Source organism: Hypomesus nipponensis, chromosome 2 (assembly GCF_054491055.1).
Source record: "Hypomesus nipponensis isolate SF chromosome 2, ASM5449105v1, whole genome shotgun sequence".
Taxonomy (NCBI): Eukaryota; Metazoa; Chordata; class Actinopteri; order Osmeriformes; family Osmeridae; genus Hypomesus; species Hypomesus nipponensis.
This window is the reverse complement of record NC_140362.1, coordinates 14,548,604-14,571,834: the sequence shown is the minus strand read 5'-3', so window position 1 is coordinate 14,571,834 and position 23,231 is coordinate 14,548,604. Positions and strand designations below refer to the sequence as shown.

Sequence of the window (23,231 nt, the reverse complement as noted above, 5' to 3'; positions counted from 1 at the left end):
CTGGAGGTTTGTGATCTAAGGGGTTTGGGTGCCAGTTGTTTGTGTCCTGTACCAAATGTTGCCTGAGGACCTTGGCTCCCAGCTGGCTCGCCACATCTGTTGCAGATACCAGTGGAAGACCTCGTCGGAAAAATAATAAGCCTTCAAAACGAAGCTTTTTAAAGTTTCCACAGGCATTTACAAAAGTATATTTAATGTACTTGATGAAGATGGATACATTATGACGCAAACCAAAATCAGTTAATGTTAAAATTCACTCTGACCTAATTGTCATCCTATATAGCTGTCATTATTACTAATCAGTATTTTAAAGTCATTCTACTGGAGCTGACAGTAAGCGCTATCAATCTTTTGCCCTTCCGTGATCTAAATAATAAATCAATGAAGGTGTCTTAGTCACACAATTACAGAATGAAATACTGGGTATTTAACCCTATAAAGCCAAGTAATAAGCAGGATCTCTCTAAGAAAGGAAAGTTACAATGAGATGCAGGAGTAATTAACAAACATAGTCCCTGTTCTTCTCAACGTCGCTCATCATACTGAAATGCCAAAGTCTTGGCAAGAGGGACCTGATGATGTGACTAAAGACCCTCCTTTCCCTCTCCTCGCCCACCCCACCCCACCCCACCCCCGTCCCTCGATAAGATCATCATCTGTCGCTAGACTCTAGGGTCTGTTCCTGCTCTCCACAGATACTTGGCAGACCAATGAATGTCCCTTTGTGTGGAGAGATCCTCTTCAGATAGCACCCAAGATGCTCCATGCTGGCATCTGTTTGTTTCTATGGCTCTGCGGACTCATCTCTCCCTTCACTGGCGTACGACTGAATACTAACAAGCGCCTCTCTCTGGCCGGGAGCCATCTTGGTGTGATTTAAAGAAGAGATGGTTAGTGTTGGTGGCACCAGCAGAGCCCCCTTACCCCTCCGCACCACATCCCAAATGATACCCCGCCCTCCTTTTTTAAAGCTGTTACATTAACAATGACAGCATTGTCTCAGCCTTACCTACAGTTACAATTAAAGGAGGGCCATTGGTTTCTGCTGACAATCACTGCTTGCAGTCCATAAAACGGTTGCCGTTTTCAGATGAAACATAAATGAAAAGTCATGAATAATAATGTAATAATTATAATTTACACATTTCTATGTATAAACAACCCCTGATTGGTGTATTTCTGGAATGGTGATGATCTGTCAGCATGTGCAGATGTATTTGATTGCAAATGTGGCTGTGTAATATACATCTGGAATTAGATTTGTATTCTCTTTCTTATGTAAAGAATCTGCTAATGGTCAAAGATCATCCACTGACCTCTGTAGAAGAACAGGTTTATTGAGGATTCATCTAACTTTTGAAATAACGTGTAGATGTAGATCCACACAGACTGTCATACATAACCAGCACAACTGTAGTTTTTAATTCAAAGATATCTTAACCGTGGTGGATCCCCCCCCAACAAGTCTGAGCACCATAGCAAAATAGATCAACTGTTGTAAGTAATTGTAGTTCAGAGTTCAACAGCCCATGTGTGGCAATTCATAGATAAATCTCCGAGCTGAACCCCTCGCTACTGGTAAGAGCAGGTTACACAAGCCGCCAAAAGGGACATATATTAATATATGGTGAGAGTGAGGCATATAGGGGTGAAATGGAATGTTCTGTATCGGTTCAACAAAAGGTGCTACATCTTTAAAAGAGATATGTGATATGAAATGTTACAGCTGAAGGAGAAATGTCACAGCGCCTTGATAAGAGAGCGATGAACTTTCCTCCCCTTCCCCCCAAACCGCCATTATCAGGCCCAAGTGAACAAAATGCCTCATTTATAACCCACCGCCACACTATTATCTCTGGGCAAGACACTTGTTTTAAAACACTGAAGGACCTTTTCCCCCTTTCCCTCTCTCCTCCTCTCCCAGACGAGAGCCCTCTGCTGGCGCCCCCCCCTCCCCCTCCCCTCTCCTGTCCACCCCCCTTTTGAACAGCGGGAGAAAGTTGACGCTTTCTGCAGAGCAAGTTTCCAGGCAACCACATGCACACTGCTGAGAAGAGGGTGTGGGGGGGCTGCCCTCTGGTTCATCCTTGTTTTCAGACAGTGGAGAACTGGGGTGGGGGGGGTGGGGGGGGGTTGGAGTCAAACTGGCCGAAGGGGATTAGGGGGCTTCTAGCCTGGGCATTCTAGTCCAGAGGGCCTTGGGGGGACCCTCAGGCTAAAACACACCACAAATCCAACTCTTTGTATAAAAGTTATTTGATTTCATGCGAAGTTACAGTCGCTTTTTTCCAACAGTACGGATTTATTTGCTTGGCGGTGTTGAAAGCTAATGATTGATGCTGGACAAACAGTACACAGGAACAGCGAGAGTGACTGTAAACAGGAATTATTGACACAAATACTGTGCTTGTGCGCTATCACAGAGTCAGGCTGTCAGACGCTGGGTTTGATCAAAGGCGTGCTGAAGTTTAGCAGGCAGGCACACTGACAAGCATCAGAGAAGCTTCCATCTTGGACAAGTGCAGCCATGTCTACTGATGGTATGTAAAGTGAAGTAAGAAAAAACTTAAAGAATGATTGTCCTCCCACAAAGATATACAAATCTCCAATACCATCTAGAGGACAACACTATCCTTCACAGGATTTCATTGGTTTGAATGTATTTGAAATTTGAGAGACATCTACAGGATATAACTGTTATTTGTCCTGTCAGAAGGACTGAGTAATTGATGAAAGGTTTATTGATAATGGTCACACGTAGAGTTAAAACACAAATATTTTCCAAACTGTCACAACACTACCATGAATAACAATTTGGCTCCACTTTTTAACCAGTATGTTTCAGTTTTTTTGTCACAAAAGTTTCAAATGGAGTGTGCTTAACCATAAAGTAAGTCAGGATTGTAAACATAAAAACAGAATATGTGTTAGCTACCTAGGGTCTTTAAAAGTGCAATTATTTTACTCTGAGGGACTATTTCAAAGTGTTCCTGAATCTCCTCCCAAGTCTATTACCAGATTCTAGACTTCCGTAAACGGGAATTCTGTTTTCCCCCTGTGACCTAGTTGTCTTTTGTGAGTAGGTTTTAGCCGGAGCAGTTTGACAGTCAACAGATAAGATGGATTAAGCTTTTTTTTTCATCCAGTTTTGATGTGAACAGCGTAAAAGCGGGTTAAACCATCCAGTTTCAGGAGTATTTTTAAATGCCTGGAGATAGTGTGATAAAGCAGCTAAACCTAAGACTGGGGCTGGGAAGGTCAAGGTCGGGGTTTGAGAGTGCAGCTACCGTGGTGATGAGGCCAGCGCTCGTCCGGGAGCAGGTGAGGCTCGCCGCTGTAGCCAAGCCCACCTCTCATCGCCAGGGGAACGGATACATGCGAGGAGTGAAACTAAACCTTCCGAGCCACTATGGGCAACATCAAAGAGCCGTGCACCCCGGCCTGCGTGTGTGTGTGTGGACATATGTGGCTGGGAGAAAGGGTGAGAGGTAGTGTTGAGGAGAACTCTGCTTGGTTGTAAGTGTAAAATTGGTGAGTCTAAATATCTCAACCCTAATCTTGAAGTCATTCTCTTTTTTTTTTATGGAGAGTATAAAGTTTATAGTTTTAAATCAGTTTTTAAAAACTATTGTAATTCAAAATTCGATTTGTAAAATAATCTGTAAAACATCTTCTCAACAAACAGTAAACATGTCTTAAGTTATTTTTTGTAAATGGTGTATTTTGGGTCTATCTTTTGCATTACTGTGACTCAGATTCAGTTAGTCTAACCATCTCTAACCTAAACTCAGGCAGACTCAGAACAGTGACAGGAAGTGACAGCCACAATCATGTGACACAGATCAGCCAATCCTGCATTCATTTGAATACTAAATCCAATGAGGATGGCGAGAACTGCATTTTTTTTGTATTCACGTGTGCCACACAAATACAACATCTAAATCACCTCCAGACACATCCACAAAGCATCATCAGTCTGGGAGTGAGACGGGGACGTAAAGTTTGCTCAGGGGACATTTTTTGAAGGGACACATTTGGAGACATTTTGTGGACGGCTTTCCCCTTACTGCTCTTCATGTCAGTGACAGGGCAGAGTAATCCTATACACAGGCTGCTATTGTGAAATGAGAAACTAGCCTCCTTGGCAGCCAGAGACCAGATGCACCTCTCTCTCTCTATCCTAATCTGTAAACGACTTAAAGGAGCCTTATCTCCAGGCTCTTCTGCTTCATTTCATGCTTGATTTACTTTAATTTGTCTGATAGGGCACAAGGATTTGGAAATGGCCCATCTTTCGGCGGAAAATGTTCTGATTTTTCTCTGGCATTGTTATGGGGAGGTTTTTGACTTTTCTCCCTCTCTCTCTCTCTCTCTCCATCTTCTTTTCACTCCATCTTCCGTCTCTTTTTCTCTCTCTCTTTCTCTCTCCATCATCTCTCTCTCTCTCTCCCTCTCTCTCTCTCTCTCTCTCTCTCTCTCTCTCTCTCTCTCTCTCTCTCTCTCGCTCTCTCGATCACTCGCTCCCACCATCTCTCTTTCTCCTTCCTTGAGAGGGGATCTCTCTCCAGCGTAGCAGTCTGTTTGAGTGCATTTACATTCGAGCGAACGCAGCAGAAAACACAGTTTTCCATGTGGTGTGATTTTGTGATGGGCAACAAGCGCCCGACACCGGAGCCGTGTTTGCCTTTCACATTCTCACTGGTCCCGGTGCAGCCGAGTGCTTCAAACCACAAAGATCTTATGTTTAAGTTAAGAGGCGACCAGGCCCTCCAGTTTAGCAAGTGGGTGAGCGGCTGGCACTGATAAAGTTGCTCCATAATAAAGGGCCGGGACGGGCGACATGTCTGCAGACGCCTCCAGTTCTTTTCTCCAGACGGAACTCAAGTGCTTCCATGTCTGTCTGGCTGCTCCCATCAGCACAGGTTCTTACCCCGCATAGTCAGCCTTTGAATGGCAGCCCCGGCACTGAGCTATGATTAGAGAAGCCATATCTGCCTCCAGATCCTGAATAATCTCCATTCTCAGCCTACCCATGGGTCACACAGGCAGCCACACACACATACACACAACAAACACACACAGAGATGCATCAAAACACACACACACACACCTTGCTAGTACAGCCCTTCAGAGACACACAGAAAACAACACAAAAACACACAGGAGCAGAGGAGGCTGACTCACTGACAGACAGATTAGGATGTTACGTTGCTTCTCTTGTCATGGTGCCGCTCCTCTCTACAAGTTACTGTAATTAGAACTATAAATAAATCTTACATATATCATCCATCTTAAAATCGTAACAAAAAAGGATAGTTTTTTTTTTTTTTAAGCAACAGGGTGAAATATATCATATATATATATATATATATATATATATATATATATATATATATATATATATATATATATATATATATATTTAAAATAAAACTGTAAACGCAAATCACTCTAACAATGCAGAATTCAAGCAAACATCTAAGTCAAATGGCAGTTTATCAGGTCTATGCTCACATTCACAATCCTAGAATACCCAAGGGTTGCCAGATAACTCTGTTACAGTAAACCCAAATACCCCCCCCCCCCCTTTGACTCCAAGCTCTGGTGGTTCTGTTGTAAATGAGTTACAACTCCCTTATTCAGACATCCCCTTCTCACTGACACTGGAACGTCACTGACTCCTCCTCCATACACAAGCACACACACGCACGCACGCACGCATGCACACAGACATGCAGGTGCACAAATACACACACACACAGGAAACAGTGAGGAGAACATTGAAATTCATCTCACAGTCTGAATTTACTTAACTGCGGGTCTGTGCGCGGTGATAAACGGAGTGATGATCCGGCAACACGTCTTTATCCATGCTTTGCTTTAATTAAGGGCGGCTTGTTTGTTGAAAAGATGATTAATATGCCAATGAAAATTGCATAATTGAATACCACAACACTCACACAATCAGGGAGGAACATGCCGTTTTTTATTAACTTTTTATTATCATTATTATTACTATTATTTGGTATTTTAATTCAGTTGACAACCGGTCCCCACCCCCTCACCTCCATTTCAAAACAAGCTTGAATTGGCGTGACCGGGGGGGTTGGGCAAGCTGGGCACAGCTGTTCATCCCAAGAGAGGACAGCACAAGCTGGCCATCGCTCTGATATCAATACCTTCAGCTAAGAGGAAGCGTGTGTGTTTGTGTGTGTGTGGGGTTGGATGTACCCCACACCCAACATGTCACCCACTTGAAGGTGCGCTGTTTTGTAACTGAATGGAGGCCGAAGGTCTGTGAAGGTTGCCTGACTGCAGTCCTCATCTCTCTCAAGTGGAGATGAGGAGTGCAGAGAAGTCCTCTCAAATTCATGTCTTACCTCCACAAAAAAAAAAGAAGAAAACTAGGAAAATAGGAAGTGGAATGAAATGTGTGGCAAAGTCTCACCTCGCTGGCTCTTCCCCGTTTGCTCAGAATCACCATCTTCCAAAACAACTTCCATGAATGCAAATGTTAATGTAAAATACACACATCACCCATTCAACCAATTACAAAGATACTCCTTAGAAACAGCAGAGTGCTGCTCACAGCTTCGCTGAGCAAACCTGCAGGGAGAGTTTAAAGAAAGCAGCTTTGGGAAGCCATTCCCCAAGGGCAAAACCACCAACTGGGCGCCAAATCATCCACATATTTAGCAACACAGCTCTCGTTTTCATAAGGATTCTGTAAGCTTGTAACAGTGAGGAAGGACCTTACAAAGGAGCCTCCATTGTGGGTAATTCGAGTGGACATGATATAAAACATGGATTCAATTGGAATGCGGACAAAACAGTCGGAAGTGAGCGTCTTATTAAAGACGTTCTTGCAAACAGTGTCGAGGCCCACATATCGAAGAAGATTGTCAAATTAAATACAGTGTGGTACAATCTCTTCCTCCAGTGATGAGAACTGTGATTGCTTTTAGTCCTATTTTAGATTATATAACTAACAACCATGAAGTTTTATCATAAAGCCTCTTAGTATAGTGGATCAGCAACTGAATTTGCATCAAGCCACTGCAGCATAGGGCCACAGTGATTTGGCTAATCTCTTGTTGCATATTTCATCACCATGATCACACGTTCTTTTTCTTTTTAATACTGTGTAGTGTGTGTTGGTGTGTGTGCTCCAGATTCAATATCAAACCCAGGTGAAAGTGACGTACAAGCACTTCCCATAGAATGTCTTTGTGACTGCAGAATGACTAGCGACTGATCAATGCAAAGTTTTGATCAGGATTTCAAATCCTGAATCCAATCGCAACTTTCATCAGTAGCTCCAATCTAACAGAGTCGCATCCGCTTTGTGAGACTTCTGAGGAGACTTTGAATAGAAACCTCTGGAACACTGAGATAAAACATCCTTTGGAGACTCACCATGATGTTTGTCCAATTTTCCTTGATTATAAGGAAAGGGGGGAAAAAAAGAGACTTCGCAATTTGACTGACGAGCGTCAGAAAGTTTTCAGTTAGCTGATATACAAGTCAAGTCTGGCTGTAAGTCGACTTAAAACGCTTAGGTATCAGTAGGGACAGCTGCGACATCCCCCTCTTATGATTCTGTCGAGACTGTAGCCTTATCAAACCTTTCAAATGTCTCGCAAGCTACATTTCCTCCGACAAAAGGCTCTGGCAAACCCTCCTGAAGGTTTCATCTATATACACTAATATTTCCAATCCAATTTTAACTCAGGCAGCCAGAGTGGTCTGAGAACTAGTTTACCAATCTCTGCTTTCCAAGACTCTATGTGCTCAAGGCTTGAGGGGTTCAATCAATGGCGCTTTGATCTCGGCTGGAACCATAATTATTTAACATTGTTACAAGGATTTCTCTAATCCATCCTACCATTAAATCCCTTTTACACTCTCATCTTCTGCAGCCTAATCTGCATCTCGGCCCCACGTTTGTCTCTCCCTCTCGCTCCCCCCCCCCCCCAACCCAACCCCACCCCCTGGCCCCCCCCTCTCGGTACCTCACTCTCTCTCACTTAATGGACTCGGGTGCGGAGTCTAGCCAATACTGTTGCCATGCAGAGACCGTTGGGTTCCAGACAGAGGTCCTGTGGCTTCAGGAAGCAAGTGCTCAGTCCCACCCCAAAAAACAACTAACCGAACACAACCATATGATTTTTCAGGCAAGCACAAACTCCAACTCCGTGATGGTCGAGAATGCACCCGTCTAAAAACCTGTCTCCTGAAATTTGCCTTCTGGTCATGGCTCTGACTCACGAGTGCTTTCGGAGAGACCACTGTCCATTTTCGCAAATATTTGTGCGTCAGTGTTTTGCCACGATATAAATAGCAGCGTGGCGATCGCAAACATTTGTGGAGGCACCTGCCACTGTTTTATGGCCATCTGCTCCCTCCAATTCTCCTAGCGTGACATATGTGCATGAAACCTGAATCGGTTATTGTTTCTGTGCGGACGGGTGGTTGCGGTCACCGACAGACACGCGGCAGGCGGGGCCAGAGTGAACACAGAGACTACCACATCTGAGGGCAGCCATGTTGGAACATGTCGCTTTGTCGACTAGAGGGGACTGAGTGGATGAGTGGAGGAGGGAGGGAGAGGGGTTGTGGCGGGGAGCAAAAAGGAGGCAGATTCGAGTGGGCGGGGGTGGCAGGAGCCCGTCTCTGCCCGTGTCTGACCACTGAGCACTGTCTCTAAGGGCCACTCCCTTCAGCTGACCCCTTCATGAGCGAGCGTGGCATGGCGCCCAGCTGGCCCGGAATGACGGGCAGGGCATGCCCACCAGGCACGGCCAAGTGAGGAGATTTGTGGACAAGGTGATCGCATCACTTCTGCTACCTTGTGTTTAGTGTTCACGCCCATCCTACTGTGCTCTCCTCTGTTTATGGAGAGCTCTGGAAAGAGCATTAGCCAGTTATCTCGGCTCTCTTATCTACCCCAAATGCTTTGTTTACTTGGTAAATAGTACCAGGGTGATGGTATCGTGTTGATACTTAGGATTCAAAGATTACACCGTCATTACAGATACACATCAAAGGGGGGGTTAAATCAACCACTAAGCCATAACGTCAGCATTTCTGCAACGCAAAGGTAGGATTTCCTTTTAATAATAATGGAGACCCCCACCCCACACACACTGATAAACTCACAGAAAACCTAAGTAACTGACAGGACTTTAATCATCAGAGCTGCTTCTCTCTCTGTCTCCCTCTCTCTCTCCCTCTCTCTCTCTCTGAAGCCCAGATTTCTATGAGTTTTACGGGGGTGTGGTTTACGAGAGCAGACAGTGAGATAAGGATGGGAATAAGTTCATTAGCAGAGTTAGCTAGCTTACACCCTCCACTCCCAATTAGCCCAGAGCTGAGACTGAGATCGCTATCAATGCCGTGGAAATTTGGAGTGAATAGCTGCACATGCCATCACGGTATCATACACTGATGGCAAACATCCATGACGAGGGATGAACACGGAAACCGCAGATCGCTGTGAAGATAGTGCTTAAGGACATGGCAGCGCCGGCTGTAGACGCTCTCTGGGTGTTCTGGGAGAGTTTCGCTATCAGAGAGCGCGAGAGAGTGAGAGAACGTCTCGGAGAGAACGGGAGAACCGAACCGCCCACCAGATTAATGAGGCTCGCGGTTGCCCCAGTCTACACAGCGTCATGACAGGCTGGGTACACGGCGCGTCCACAGAGCGCCGGGCTTCACACGAGGGCCTTAAACGGTGCTGAAACATGAAAAGTTCAATCAGACGACGTGGAGGCTTTTGTCGTCTCGCGGCAACGGAGGAAATTGTCCCGGTGTTCCAATAGGTCCAGCTAAAGCAGGTGGGCCTCAGCGGTGCTAGGCCACCTCATTAAACAGACTCTTCCTCTAATGGCCCATTCCACATCCCATTCAGGTACACACACAGACACACACACACAGACGAGTGATTAAAAATTATCTGTTGGCGATTCTAATCACACCTGCTTAAACTTAAGAATGAAATAACAAAAGGAAATTTGAATGCTGCCTATCTGAACATTTACAAAGAGATTAAAGGGGGCCCGACAGTCTCAAACTAAATAAATTTGCTTTTAATCGCTTTGAACAGGAAGACATGTCATTTCAAATGGCGGTATCTGATCGTCTGATTTACTCTTTTATTTAAATTAGAACTTGCCCATCTGACTTCTCCAACACAATGGGAAAAATTAAAAAGGGGAAATGGGCTTCCATGGCAAGACATGATGGGAGAATGAATGGCATTATTAAAGATCCCGATTACTGTCTGCCAACTCATGCACGTGAACACACCGAGGCGCTGGGACTTAGAGGGTGCTGAAACTTCAGGTCCTCAACCTGACTTGTTACACACATGAGGAGCATGACTAGGGTCTAATCTCGTTAACAAAACCTACAAAGATCAAAACAGTCATTTAAGTTGTAGTGTTGTAGTCGCATCACACCTTGTGTGACTCACGGTGGGGGGTGCAGGGATGGAGGGGTAGAACATGGTGTAACCGACAACAGGGTTGTGGGTTCAAATACCTCAGGGGGGCATGAATACTAAAAGGCATGTTCTCACTTGAGGTCACTGTGAATGATAGCATATGCTAAATTCTAGGTATTAAAGATGCTGAAACTGCATTACTATCATAGATAGCAACCACAGGCTTCTGTGTCACATGGGTATTGGTGCTCGGGGCTGGTCTGAGGCAAAATTTTGAATGTGTTGGAATGGTCAGAAAGCTGTCACTATCTGGCCTGACTATCACACCGCTTATTTCAAATTCATGATTCAGAACAATATGAGTACATACACACACACTCACACACACACACACACACACACCAGACATCGGTCTTTTCCCCTGTCTTACAGTCCTGCAGAGTCCTGACTGAGCTTGTATAATACTCCCTCCAACAACTGAGCAGAAGGAACCATAATTACAGTCAGTCACAGAGCCGACAGTACATCCGGCTTTTCAAAGCCGTGTATTTAAGCTCAGCGTTTTTTCATCCGTCAAACCCCCCAACCCCCCTTCCTCCAGCCCGCACCCCCCCCCAAAAAAATGCCTTCTTTTTGTGGCGGCCCCCGTAGTTGCCTTCTGACCCCCTCAGCCCCTGTCTCCTGGCTGATCACAGTGATGGTTTATTACTGTCATCCCCTCGCTCTTATCTTTAGCCAGCAATGCTCATTTCCTTCCCCAAGATTTAAATGCAAATGTGAAATTTAATGATAAATGCATTATCTGATAGCTCCGATAACACTGATTCAGTGGCAGTATAAAATATACACCCCAGGGGGCCTTTTCTGCACAACTTGCCCAAATCCACTTTTTTCCCCCCATTGGAATGTACGTACCTGCAATAAATTCTTGAGGTCATATTATGTTAAAAGGAATCATATTTTGTGTGTTCAGCAGTGTGGGTGTAATGCCATAACAGTAATTGCTGTGTTGCTATCTTGTATTATCCATCACTTTGATGAAGTGACTTTTAAGAAGAATAAAAATGCAACAAGATAAAACTATTTTCTAAACCCTTCCAAGGGAAAATCTGCATGGTAAAATGAGATTTTCAAGAAGAAAAGATAAATATACTTTTTTATCGTAAGCTTTCTGTTGGGGTGGCAGGCTATGTTTGAGCGTATATACAATAAGCTTAACAGCAAAGCAAATTAATCCATTCCATTCAACACTGTTAAGTTAACCTACTATACAATTCAATGGTGATAATATACTCATTTAGCTCAACCCATCACCCATCATTCCTGTTTCGCATTTATGGCTTGTTAGGGAGCACAGTTCCTGATATGTGATCCTTGAGAAACTTGTAGATGGTTTTTTCTGAAGCACTCTGTAGCCCCTGCTGGGTTTACAGTACCTTCACTCTACATCTATCCTTCAAAATGGAGGATCTCCGATCTCAGATCTCTCTCCCATGTTTGCAGGTGTTGCTGGTTATTCCTGGCATTCGCAGTTTGGTTTCCCTTTCGAGTATAGAGCATTTCTACCAGTGAGTGAACTCAACCAGGTCCCCCCCCAATCAAAGGATTGTCTACATAATTGGTTGGCTTACTTGGTCCATCCCAGTCCTCTGGTCCAATTGTAGGGTTTCTGGTCTTCTCGTTATGACCGTCCATGTCCGACTCTCCTGTTTCTCGACTGCCATCTTCCTCTCCTGGAGAACAAGAGGGCCGATTAGAGACAGGAAGGATGCTCCAGTAACACACCACCCATCAACAACAGTGACTGCTGAAACTGGTACCCCCCGACCACCTGGTACCCCCACCCCAAAACACAGAGTCCAAAAAATAATACAGATCCAGTTCATTCATTCACCTTTGGGCAGCTTCTGTATGGTTACAGAGCGGCATTATTTAACTGTACCCCCCCTTCCCTCACCCCCCCACCCCTCTCCCCCCACACACACACACTCTCTGAGGGGCACTATGAGGCATGAGTGTGAGAACTCCGGCCCAGCTGCACACACTCTTCTGTGCGGGAGAGTTCCCATAAGTACCGGCTGGAGCAGGAAGCCCGCTGGACAAGGAAGGAAGTCGATGTGTGGAAGAGAGTAGAGGTGGCTATTTCTTACAGTTTGATCTATTGTGGGAGGGAGAATATGTGTTATAGGATGTGGGGCTGATTTACAGTCCCTGGGCCCAGAGAGGCCCGGCTCAGGGATATTTGCGTATCTCAACCTCTAAGTGTTTAAAGGCCGTGTTAAACCACACTGGGCTTCCAGTCTCCAACAGCAAACCTCATGCGATGGATATGTTCCTAGAAGCACTTTTCCCAGAGAATAACAGTTCGACAACAGTTTGCGTGGCCAGGTCCAGCCTGTACTTTTAGTTTACAGGGACATAAATCAGAGCTAACTAGGGGCCTCTGGTGTGCTGGTCTAAATAAGCAAAGGGTCCAAGCAGACACCGAGGTGTGGAGAAGGCTGTCTCGTCCCAGACACCTCCCGGCTAGCAGGCTAAGTATGGGACTCACACACCCCCAGGGGTGGTGGGTTGGTGTGGAGCCCTTTTCTTTGTTTTCACCCCTGTCATCATTTCCTTTTGGGTGCTTTGATGTTTTAAACCTGTGGTGCGTGACCAAGGCCGTTTGTGGATTATGACATCATATTTTAAAGGTGGAGAGAAGCACCGAGACAGGCCATATTTCAGGACGAAGCTGTTAGTCTTCTTAGGTACATTGCTGTCCCGGGGACATCGATTATTGGGCATGATCATAATCGTCAGAATCAGTAAATATGGTCCTTCACACCGTAAGATGGAAAGTCGTTCATCGGGACTGTGTCAGCGAGTTTTGGACAATTTAATGGATTTGAGGCTCTAGACATCCCCACGGGTGACTGTGCCAGCACAGTGACACACAGCACTGCAAATCTGTACCATAGCACAGGTCCACTCCCGCGTTAATCTCCAGATCAAGCACACACACCACGGTTGTTCGATATATATTTTCTTTCCGTTTTTTTACACTCTTGCCTCACTTCAAAGAAGGTAGCAAACATTGCCAAAAGGATAGCAGCTTCCTGCTTCACATTGGAAAAAAGGGGAAAAAAAACAAGAAAAAAGAAAAGAGTATTGAAGGGAAAGGAAGTGTGCAGCAATGTCCTACTTACAGTACATGAGGTCATTATGACCCACTTTTGCTTATGCAAGTGTCTGCTTGGGCAGGCACATTTTCTCCCAGCACCGTGGACGAGCCCACACACTGAATTCACCCTCTACTTTATATTGTTGGGCCTCGAGAACCTCTTTAGCATACTAGGCTTGTATTATGTTATGGATAACAAAGGCGGATATCAACAGTTCCTTCCAATGGAGCGAGTTTAAAAAAAGCTGGAGAGATAACATTAAAGGCAGTACCTTGATCTCAGGCGAACATGCTAAGCCCTGTAACAAAACGTATTGGAACCTCTTTAATTACAGCTCAGGAAACGAAGCTACAAGATGATTCCTTAATTAAGCGGTGATTAAGGATTTTCTGCCTTCTATCTGACACAGTTTGCGATGCATTTTAAACACAATTGCCCAGGCAACCTTACAGGGAACAATGTCACACGGCTTGATGAAGTTTCCTGCTCACGCGTTGTTGGAAGAACTGCTGTAACAGCACACATGCTAACTAGGAACACATACAGATACACTGTATATATTTATATAATATGCTCCTTATCAGAGACTACAATGAACACTGGTATTTTGACCTCTATGCAACACAAACAGATTGATTGGAGCAGTCTGTTTCACAGAGAGAGCTGTGTGAGATATCGTGATGTACAGTGCCTTATTTTACAGCCCAGATGAGAACCTATGGCGCAGTCTTATCACGGGAGACAGATTGGTCAGTGATCTTCTCCAGCATTATCGTCTGGATCATAATTTACATCTGGCTAAATTCCCCCTCGCGGTGCAATCAAACGAAGACACTTAAGGGTGAGTGAGAGAGTGTTCCGTGAGGCTGGGGAGCGTGGGGGCGAGGGGGCGGCGGGGGGGAGTGCAGGTTTGGCGGGCATGTGAGAGAAGTCAGTGGGCTGTTAAAATCAGCCCTATCGCTGCTCTATCAAAGGACAGCTCTCTAGCCAAATAGCAGTCACACGCGGGTGCCCCACATCCGGGTCAATAAGCTTATAGGCGATTTACACAAACAACTCCTCCAGCAAGGTAGGAACAAAGTCATATTGGCTTTTTCCCTCCCTTTTAGCATTGTCTCTGCCAAGGAAGCCCTTGAAAATGTCAATCGCTGGCGTGCGTCTTTAAGGAGCTCAGAGCGCTTTAATCCTGACCAGTCAGCCCAGAGACGGGTCGCAACTGTCTCAAAATGGTGTCCGCTCGGGGAAGAGCTGTGTTTCCAACCCCTCTGCGTCCCGAGTCCATGTTTACAGACAGGAAGGACGGTTGAGGAAATATATAGCATAGAGACTCAGACTATGCTATATACTACTACCCATGAGACTCGGGTCACAGGGAGTTGCAACATCAGTTCAAAACCTGGTTGATTGCCCCAGTATCCATCAACAGCCACAGCTGTAACACCCCTTATCTACAACCATCTACAGGTCTTCACCACCTGCAGTCAAAATAGCCTGGAGAAACGCAGCCTTCCAAGTCTACTGATTATGAAGTCTACTGATACTGAGTCCATCGGGGGCGTTGATACTGTATCATAAGCCTGCAACACTCGTAGAAAACTTATGAAAACAACCTCCCGTCCCTCCGCCAAAGTCAAGCATGGCTCAGAGACTGTTCTGCTATCAGGGGAGAGGTCTGGATCACGTGCAGATGCAGCAGGCTAGATTCAGAGGAGGCAGGCCATTAGCACAAAGCCTCGCCACTGTCTCTATAAATGCCAATAAATTCCCATCATTACAGAATCTGGCAGTTTTCCTCCCTGTCTGCAGCCCGCTTTTTATCTCGCGCTGCCTCCGTCTGGGAGCGTGTAGATCTGGCCCAGTTAGATTGTCATACTTAACAAACATTAATGATTAATTTCCTCCACTGAGTCAAATGGGGCTAAAGGGATGTCTCGATTCATCTTATCGCGCCCCAAATTAGCATTTCCCATATTCTCAGCATCAACTGTGCATTAGAATTCCACATTTGCCATTCCAGGCACTGATGGCAGCTGTGGTAGGAAGGAAGACAAGCAAAGAAGATCTCCCTGTTTCTGGAGATTCTGATTACCTCTAAATTGCACAAAGGTTGAAATAATTAATTCAGTCACTTTCTGTTTATGGTTATATGCCTCGGACTGCTATGAGACAAATTACTCCACGGAGAGGTCATTCGAAGGGTCAACAGTAATACTTTTGAATTTGATGCATTGAGTTCTGGTTATTCAGGATGCTCTTCAAACGTGTTAGCCTCAAATATCTATGACTGCATTGTAATGTGGTTATTTGGGCGTAATAATGAAAACTGGCACAGAGGAATGTAATACTCTTTCGCGTATCCACGCCACTGCAGGTACATTGTACTGTGCTTTGTCGCCACTGGCCACCTAAATCCAACAGACTCTATCAATCAATGTTCAACAGCAGTCCTTGACAAAGGGGGACTGAAGTACGACAACAGCATGCATGTAAAACATGTCAATGCACATGCACACTGAGAACCCAATGAAACAGACTTTGGTGATCAGAAGGAAAGATTAGACAGTTTGGTGGCAATGCCGGGTTGCAATTCTCCCATAGACACCAGCTAACTCATATTTTCACAACCACACCAGGGGGGGGGGAGCAAGGTGAAATTTCACAATTTCAGTAAAAAAAGATGCCTCTCGGTAAATAAAAGAGCATCCTTCTTACAATTATGGCGTTAAATGTGTCAATGAAGTATAAATCAGAGCTAGGGAGTGTGTTAGTGCATGTGCACTTCACAACCACAGCTCCATAAATGTGAAATTGACCGTGCTGGAGAAGTTGTTTGAGAGGAGAGTCTTTTTAATCGTCAAGGAAATGCCAAGGTTGTTTCTGAGGGACAGAGATTTTTTGGGGGGTGGAGGGGTGTGGGGTGTGTGGGGTGTGTGTGTGTGGGGGGGGGGGGGGGGTGGAGAGCTCAGACATAGACCCCTCTAATTATATGAAAACCCACATGCTCTGCTCTCCCAGTGCCTCTCATTCAACATGGCAGCTTCATTTCACACCCATGTATGTTGTTCCAGAGCCATTATATGTGGAGTCACTGACAAGGGGCCCCTCAATCATTTCATGGTGGATGAGTCGGCGTTGGTGGAACTGAAACAGTTACTCTCCCACAGTTAGGTTGTTCACCCGGTCACAGCTGGCGTGCCGTGAAAACAAACAAACGATATTCACCAGGGGTGGAACGGGAAGAGGAGAAGCTGAGGACGCTTTAATACCGTCACTGTGAACACAGGATGCTGACACGTGCTGGACGTCCCCCCCACCCCCCCCCCCCTTGCTTGTGTCTGAGAGGGATGAAGCGTTAAAGCCACAGAGCCTCGAGATGGGCCTATCACATGAGCTCACGAGGTGGGCGATGGTGGCAAGCCTTCAAACGACGCCAACGCCTGTTGAAGGTGGGAGCTGATGGAGTCACAGGTTGAATAACCCCCAACCATGAGAGGGGATCTCCAGCCAAGCCAAGATCGGGAACCTCAAGGTGCTGCTAGGAACACCCCCCCCCCCACTCCTGCAAGGGTAAGGCAAAAGGCGGAGACTTTGGTAGCATTCAACTTTGTGACCTTTGCGCTCTTAAGCCGCTTTGCTACTTCACCGCACTCCTGATCAAAGTTAATAAGTGCTTCATATGTTAATGAAAATTGGTACTCCTCTTTGTGTTCATACAGCTTTTTAATACCTATTATGGGCTGGAACTTTTAATGGAGGTTTTAGGTCCCCCTGACAAGCCCATTTCGGAGAGTGACTACTCAGATACAAGGCTAAGCTAGGACCAGAGAGTCACTGCTCACTGGTGGAACCTTACACGGGAGACCTTATTCTCAGGGAAGCAGGAGAAGATAAAGGCCATGGGATGAGTGGCTGCTTTAAAATCCACGTTGAAGTCCGCTACTGGGCTAATTACTGCGCCACATCACATTTGAGAGGGTTTAGTTAATCAAGGGGCTGCTCTTTTTCCTCCTATAGTCGAGGAATAACACACTTAAACCGTTTAATGCTGCATGGATTGCGTCCTGTTTAATTCACGGCACTTTCACATAAGTGGGGTGAATTTAAGCCACTCAGACATAGGTTTAAATTAGTTTTAAAGAGATCTAATTGAGGAATGGATCATGGGCAAATGGCTCCACCTGATGATTGTGAAGAACTTGCCACCAGGGAAGAAAGAAACTTGGATACCGAGCATCACTTGTGCCGTGTGAACAAATGGGAGACTTAGCCAAGCTTAGATAGCCGAACTAACAAAAATCTGACTAGTAAGGCACATGTATGACAAGGCGCAGATTACTGCAGCGCCCTGGAAAATGAACACTTGGCACTTTGGACCACCATTCGTTTTACTTAATTCATAAACATCAGAAATTAAAACAGATTTGAGGCACTCTCTTTCCCGTTTGCTCACATCGTCTTATCCAAGACAAAGTGGCTTTACGGGTCTCTTTGAAGAATTCACAAGTTGTACTTTTTCATGGGTATATTCTCCCTGTGGAATGAAAAATTATCCCAGCAGTTGATAGGTCATTAAAATCACAAATAAGTATATAGATATAACAAGCTTTCATGTCAGTGTTATGTTACTGCAAATATCAAGGGCGTGGAGGTGCATGGAGAAAGACGTTTTGCTTTTAATTGCAATTTTCAAACATTGGAGCTTTTATACCTTTCCTGGAAGAACAAAGGGAAAATATCACTGATACGATTACTGGGGCATAGCCCATGCTCAACATGAAAGATTTCCTTTTTGAAGACGTCTTCAAAAATGTAATCCCACAAGGCACATACATATTGAAAGGTGCATTGGAAAAAAATAATAACGCAAAACATTTCTTTTTGAAGGAAAAAATAAAACGCATTCAAAGCATTGGTTCTTCATTAGAAAGTCAAATGTATGGCATTCACTAGCAAGGGAATGAGGGGACACCTAGGGTAGTTAAACTTAACGACTGGGGGGCGTGTATGGGCGGGGGGGAGGGGCAACCACTCTGTCATCAGCACACTGTAACCTGGAGCAGGCCTCAAATTAGCTCCTCTGATGGAAGGTGTGACCAAAATGAAACAAACATATAAAGAAGCAATCTAATTGAATTGGAGTTCAAAGAGAAGAGGTGGGCTTGGCTGCACTAGGCGGTTTCTTCGCGCTGCTGGCCCTCTGAGCTGGAGCAGGTGGTGGAGTTAGCTCAGAGTTCTCTCTGGGCACAAAGGGAAGCTGTACTCCTGTGGCACCTCCAGCACCAGTAATAAGAGGACTTGGAAACTCTCTGAGGACGAGCCAGTGTTTTTTGGGTGCCATATCTCCCAGATCAAACTGCGGCTCTCGCGTGGATGGTAGGAATCGTATATCAAACAAGAGGTTTGAAAACACTCGCCATGGATGTAGGAGGATTTCGAACATGGTTACATGTTCTGCCAAATCACCTGGTGTCCGGGATTTGTTGAACATGCATTTCAAACAGAGAGAAACATCTTATTAGGTGTTGACAGGGTTTGAACCTCTATCTCGTTTTTTAAAACAGGTGTGATCGACCGCAATCCAACTTTAGTCTGGTGCTTGCAAGCCATTCACTCAGCAAGCTACAGAGTAAAGTCCACAGTCGAGTGAGACGTTTTTTGAAAGAAAGGATGAACTTGTTCACTAAACCATCCCCATCGCACACGGCTGTCGAACGGCTGGCTCTCCAGCCTGGCGGACGCGATGGACCGACCATATTCACCTTTGCTGCAGAAGTACTCCATGTCCTCGCAGCTCATGTTCTCGGACTCAAACTCGGCGGAGAAGTTCTCCTCCACGGAAAACTCCTCCTTGGTCATGAGCTCGTTCTCCTCCGAGACGCACTCCTCCTCGTCCTCCTCCAGGCCATCTTCTAGAGGACCTGAGGGAACACAGCCAGAGTGTCAGCAGGTTTCATCACACAACCCCGAAAGGCCGTAAAGCATACCAGTTGTCCTTGACCTCATCCAGTTCTACGTTCACGAATGTCTAAACATACATGTAGCCAATGCAATATGTTGTCAACATAAATGTACAGGTACGTAACATGTATTCAGACGTATAGTGAAGAAGACAGATGGAAACACACCACCACAGACGGTTTTAGTTCATTTCAAAAGGGCACCACTGCCTAAAGCTGTGCTTGGTTGGTACAGTCCATGGTGACTGAGGGCTCTTGCTACCGAAGGCACGCTGACTTGCAGCCAAGGTGACCGGTGATGTTAGATTTCAGAGACGGCAAAACAAAACCTGGGAAAAAGGATGGAGAAAAAAAAAACCCCGCTCCAATCCGACGTTTCACATAAGCACCAGCATGGGAGCAGGAAAGAACATACTTTTATTAATTTGCTGGTCTTATCAGAGGGTACAATGTTGATTTTCCATTTACATTCGACGCCTCCAGGTAATACACCAGTGCAATCTTAAAGGAGACACTTCTCTCTGTGATTAATTTTTCCCCCTCTGTGCAATATTATTTCTTTAAATCTAAATGATTTCAGAGTTTCGCTTGTAGCTGTACATCTCTTTTGGTATTTGCATTTAACCATTTTACTTCAATCAAGGGCGCTGATGGGATTACTGTACTGCTTACCTGAATTGTATTAGGCCTAGGTAAGAAAGCATCACACACTGCATTTTAAATGTTTTTCAAATAATGCATCTTTCACACCTATTTCCCCAGTCCAGAAGCACTATCTCTTAATTCTTCCCTTAAAAATAAATAATATAAAATTACCAGTCATTTTTTAAGGTTAGTTTGCACCCACCCGACTACTTTGTTCCAACTGCCTCTCTTAAACTGGAAGTGAATAATCATATCAAAAGTGCTGTTGTCACTGGCTTGCTAGATATGGCTGCTCTCTCTTTCAGCCTGTCACCCATGAGCTGCAGTCTCCTGCAGCCTCCTGCGCATCACGCTGCAGCTCAGACACAGAGCAGCTCCACTGATATCCTTCCGGCACCTTTCACAGTGTTTGCTCTATTGTAACAGGAGTGAGGCCCCTCATCTTGAAGAAAGCGATAATTTCAGTTCAAAAAGCGAGGCCGGTGTGCCTCTCCTGTTCTCCCTTTCTTCCCAGTGCCGAGCGCCATAAAAGACCCCCTGATCTCCGCAAACCGCTTGCTCTTTTCATTAGTCTTATAAATGACTCCTTTGTAGAGCACCGTACATCTGCAGGAGTCGCGGACATGAAAAGAATTAGCACACAGACCTCTAATAGACACTGCGGAGGGAGAGCGCCGCGCTTTAAATTAGGATACAGTTTTATGATCTTATCAGATGCCTTCCGCTGATTCGCCCAGGAGTGAAGTGAGCCGTGAAGTGACTGGATGAGTCTACCATCGTTTAAGATGATATTGAGAGATAAACATCGGGGTATGAAGGGGAGATTGCATGACTGGAGTTAAACGTGTCTGCCAAGGCAATTGAGGATGGTGTGAATGAGGGTGGGGGGAAGAAAAAAAAAACATTTATAGAAAAAAGGATTTCTACACATTGCGTTACCCAGCTGAATAAGGGACTGCATGTACAACTAAATGATTCTGCTTCCTTGTTGTTGGTAAATAAAGAGCTGCTATTTCTCCTTGGTAAAATAGATCTGCAGCATGGTTTGATAATAAGGAAAATAGAGATGAGATAAACCTGGTGGCCCGTAAGAAGAGAGATGAGAGAGATTAGACAAGACAGAGTTAATGGACTCTAAGTAAGGCCATCTCACACTATCTTCTCTTGGAAGATTTGATCGGTTAGTGAACTGGACAATTTCAATGGATGCATGCATCCCAAAACACAGTCTTTTGGGTAAAAAGTCAGTCATTTTAGTACCAAACAATAATCACTCCAGGTACTGTCAGACACATTTAAGAAGTTTTGATTGTTACTTCTTGAGGACAGCGTAGATTACCAAAGTTCGGAACGCTTTCTCACGTTTGGTTTACTATACAGTATTCATTGCATGGAGAGACCTGAAATTATTTCAGAGACAGCAATGATAAGAATAATGACTTTCTAAACGACTAGCACCACACTCCTAACTCATTTTCTGATAGTGGCGGCCCTGCTATATTTAGTTGTGTACTGTTTAAAATCCTGTCACATTCACTGTGACCCTGCGGTTGTTGGTGTGTTTCGTGTGGAGGTGTTGGTGCTGGTGCTGGATGGACCTGAGGAGTCCCGGCTCCTCCGCCCTCACCTTCCTCTGGGGTTCAGCCGGCCACGCCACCACTGCGTTGTCTTTCCGATCTAAAAACGATCGTAACTGAACATAGAGGGGCTGCATCGGGGAACACTCCACGCGGCTTGAAATTCAAAATGATAAGAAATTAAATTGGACAAAACGATTACATAGAAAACCAGACATTCTAATTCTTTCCTTCAAATAAAACATAGTTTCCCCCTAAAGGTAGTTTAGATACTAAACACTAGCTTCGCATTTCCATGATGGCTTTAACACACTATCAACCCAACCTCATGAAGAACTATGTCCTGGGTTTAGTTTTGCAACGGGGCTGTACAGCCACCCACGTGACACAGACCCTTCCCAACCTGCTTTGGCAGTGTACAGGCACTCCTGTGTCCCCTACCAGCCTGCCATCAACTGCATTGTCCCTGTCCATCTGGGTCTGAATTCCCCATCTCATCCGGAAACATCCACCTCAGCCAAACAGCCCTGGAGGATGGGGTCCATGTTAATGAAGAGACACTGGTAGCTGAACAGTGAGGCGGGATCACAGAGGGTCTTTTGTTCAAGGCATGGCCTCTGTCTGATAAGGATCAGGGCTGTTGACTGGAGCCCGGCCCAGATATGGTAATGCTCCACGGAGTCTATACGGCAGGGTGATATAGCCCGGGACCACATGATGGACAGTGGATTAATGATTTCGACGCTGGGGGACGGCTTGTGGACCAGGAGGTGGAGGAATGATCAACCACCCCTTCAGCAGGAATGCATTTTAACCAATCAATTTCCACCAGACAGGATTTGGTTGACTAAAATGGCTGACAGGAAGCACAGCAGCACCATACAGTAGCATTTAAACTCCAGATCCCCCCCCCCACCCCCCCTAAAAAAAGCTAGGCTCTAAACAAACATGTTCTTCTGTGTGAGGGACTGGTAATTTCATGGCTTGACGTCTGCAATGTGGGGGAGCTTGTGTTGGGTGGGTGATAGCGATGCTACACACTATCAGCAGGCTCCACAGTGTGAAGTCAGGATCACAAACCCGGCCTCCTCTATAGCTCCTAATTAGAGGTGAGGTAATTGAATCTGACAGAACAAAGCAGCAGATCTCTATAACCATGGAAATCATTTTTGCTCCCACCTATACCGCTTTTCCCCTCCAAAGGTCCATTGAAAATGCGTCCAAGCTGGCCTGGGGATAAAACGGAGCACCTGAGACCAAAACACGAATGCATAATGCAGCCTGAAAAAAAACCCCAATAGGGCCACTCTCCGCTCAACCCCTGCCAACTTGGGGCCGTGACTGGCTCTTTGTGCCAGCGCTGATACTGGGCCGCCAGACTTCCAGGTTAACACACAGGAGCACCGCAGGCTCCTCCGACTTACCGCGGGAGGGGAAATACAGA

General features: G+C 45.4%; 1 protein-coding gene across 1 annotated transcript in view; it reads right to left on the bottom strand.

Moving 5' to 3' along the window:
• zfpm2a (zinc finger protein, FOG family member 2a) overlaps positions 1-23,231 on the bottom strand; it is a 107,329-nt gene that overhangs the window by 58,942 nt on the left and 25,156 nt on the right. Inside the window, exons 2-3 of the mRNA XM_084707974.1 lie at positions 19,368-19,526; positions 12,076-12,177 (exon numbers count right to left, since the gene is read on the bottom strand). Of these exons, the coding sequence (XP_084564100.1) occupies positions 12,076-12,177; positions 19,368-19,526 (261 nt within the window). The remainder of the gene's footprint in view (positions 1-12,075; positions 12,178-19,367; positions 19,527-23,231) is intronic.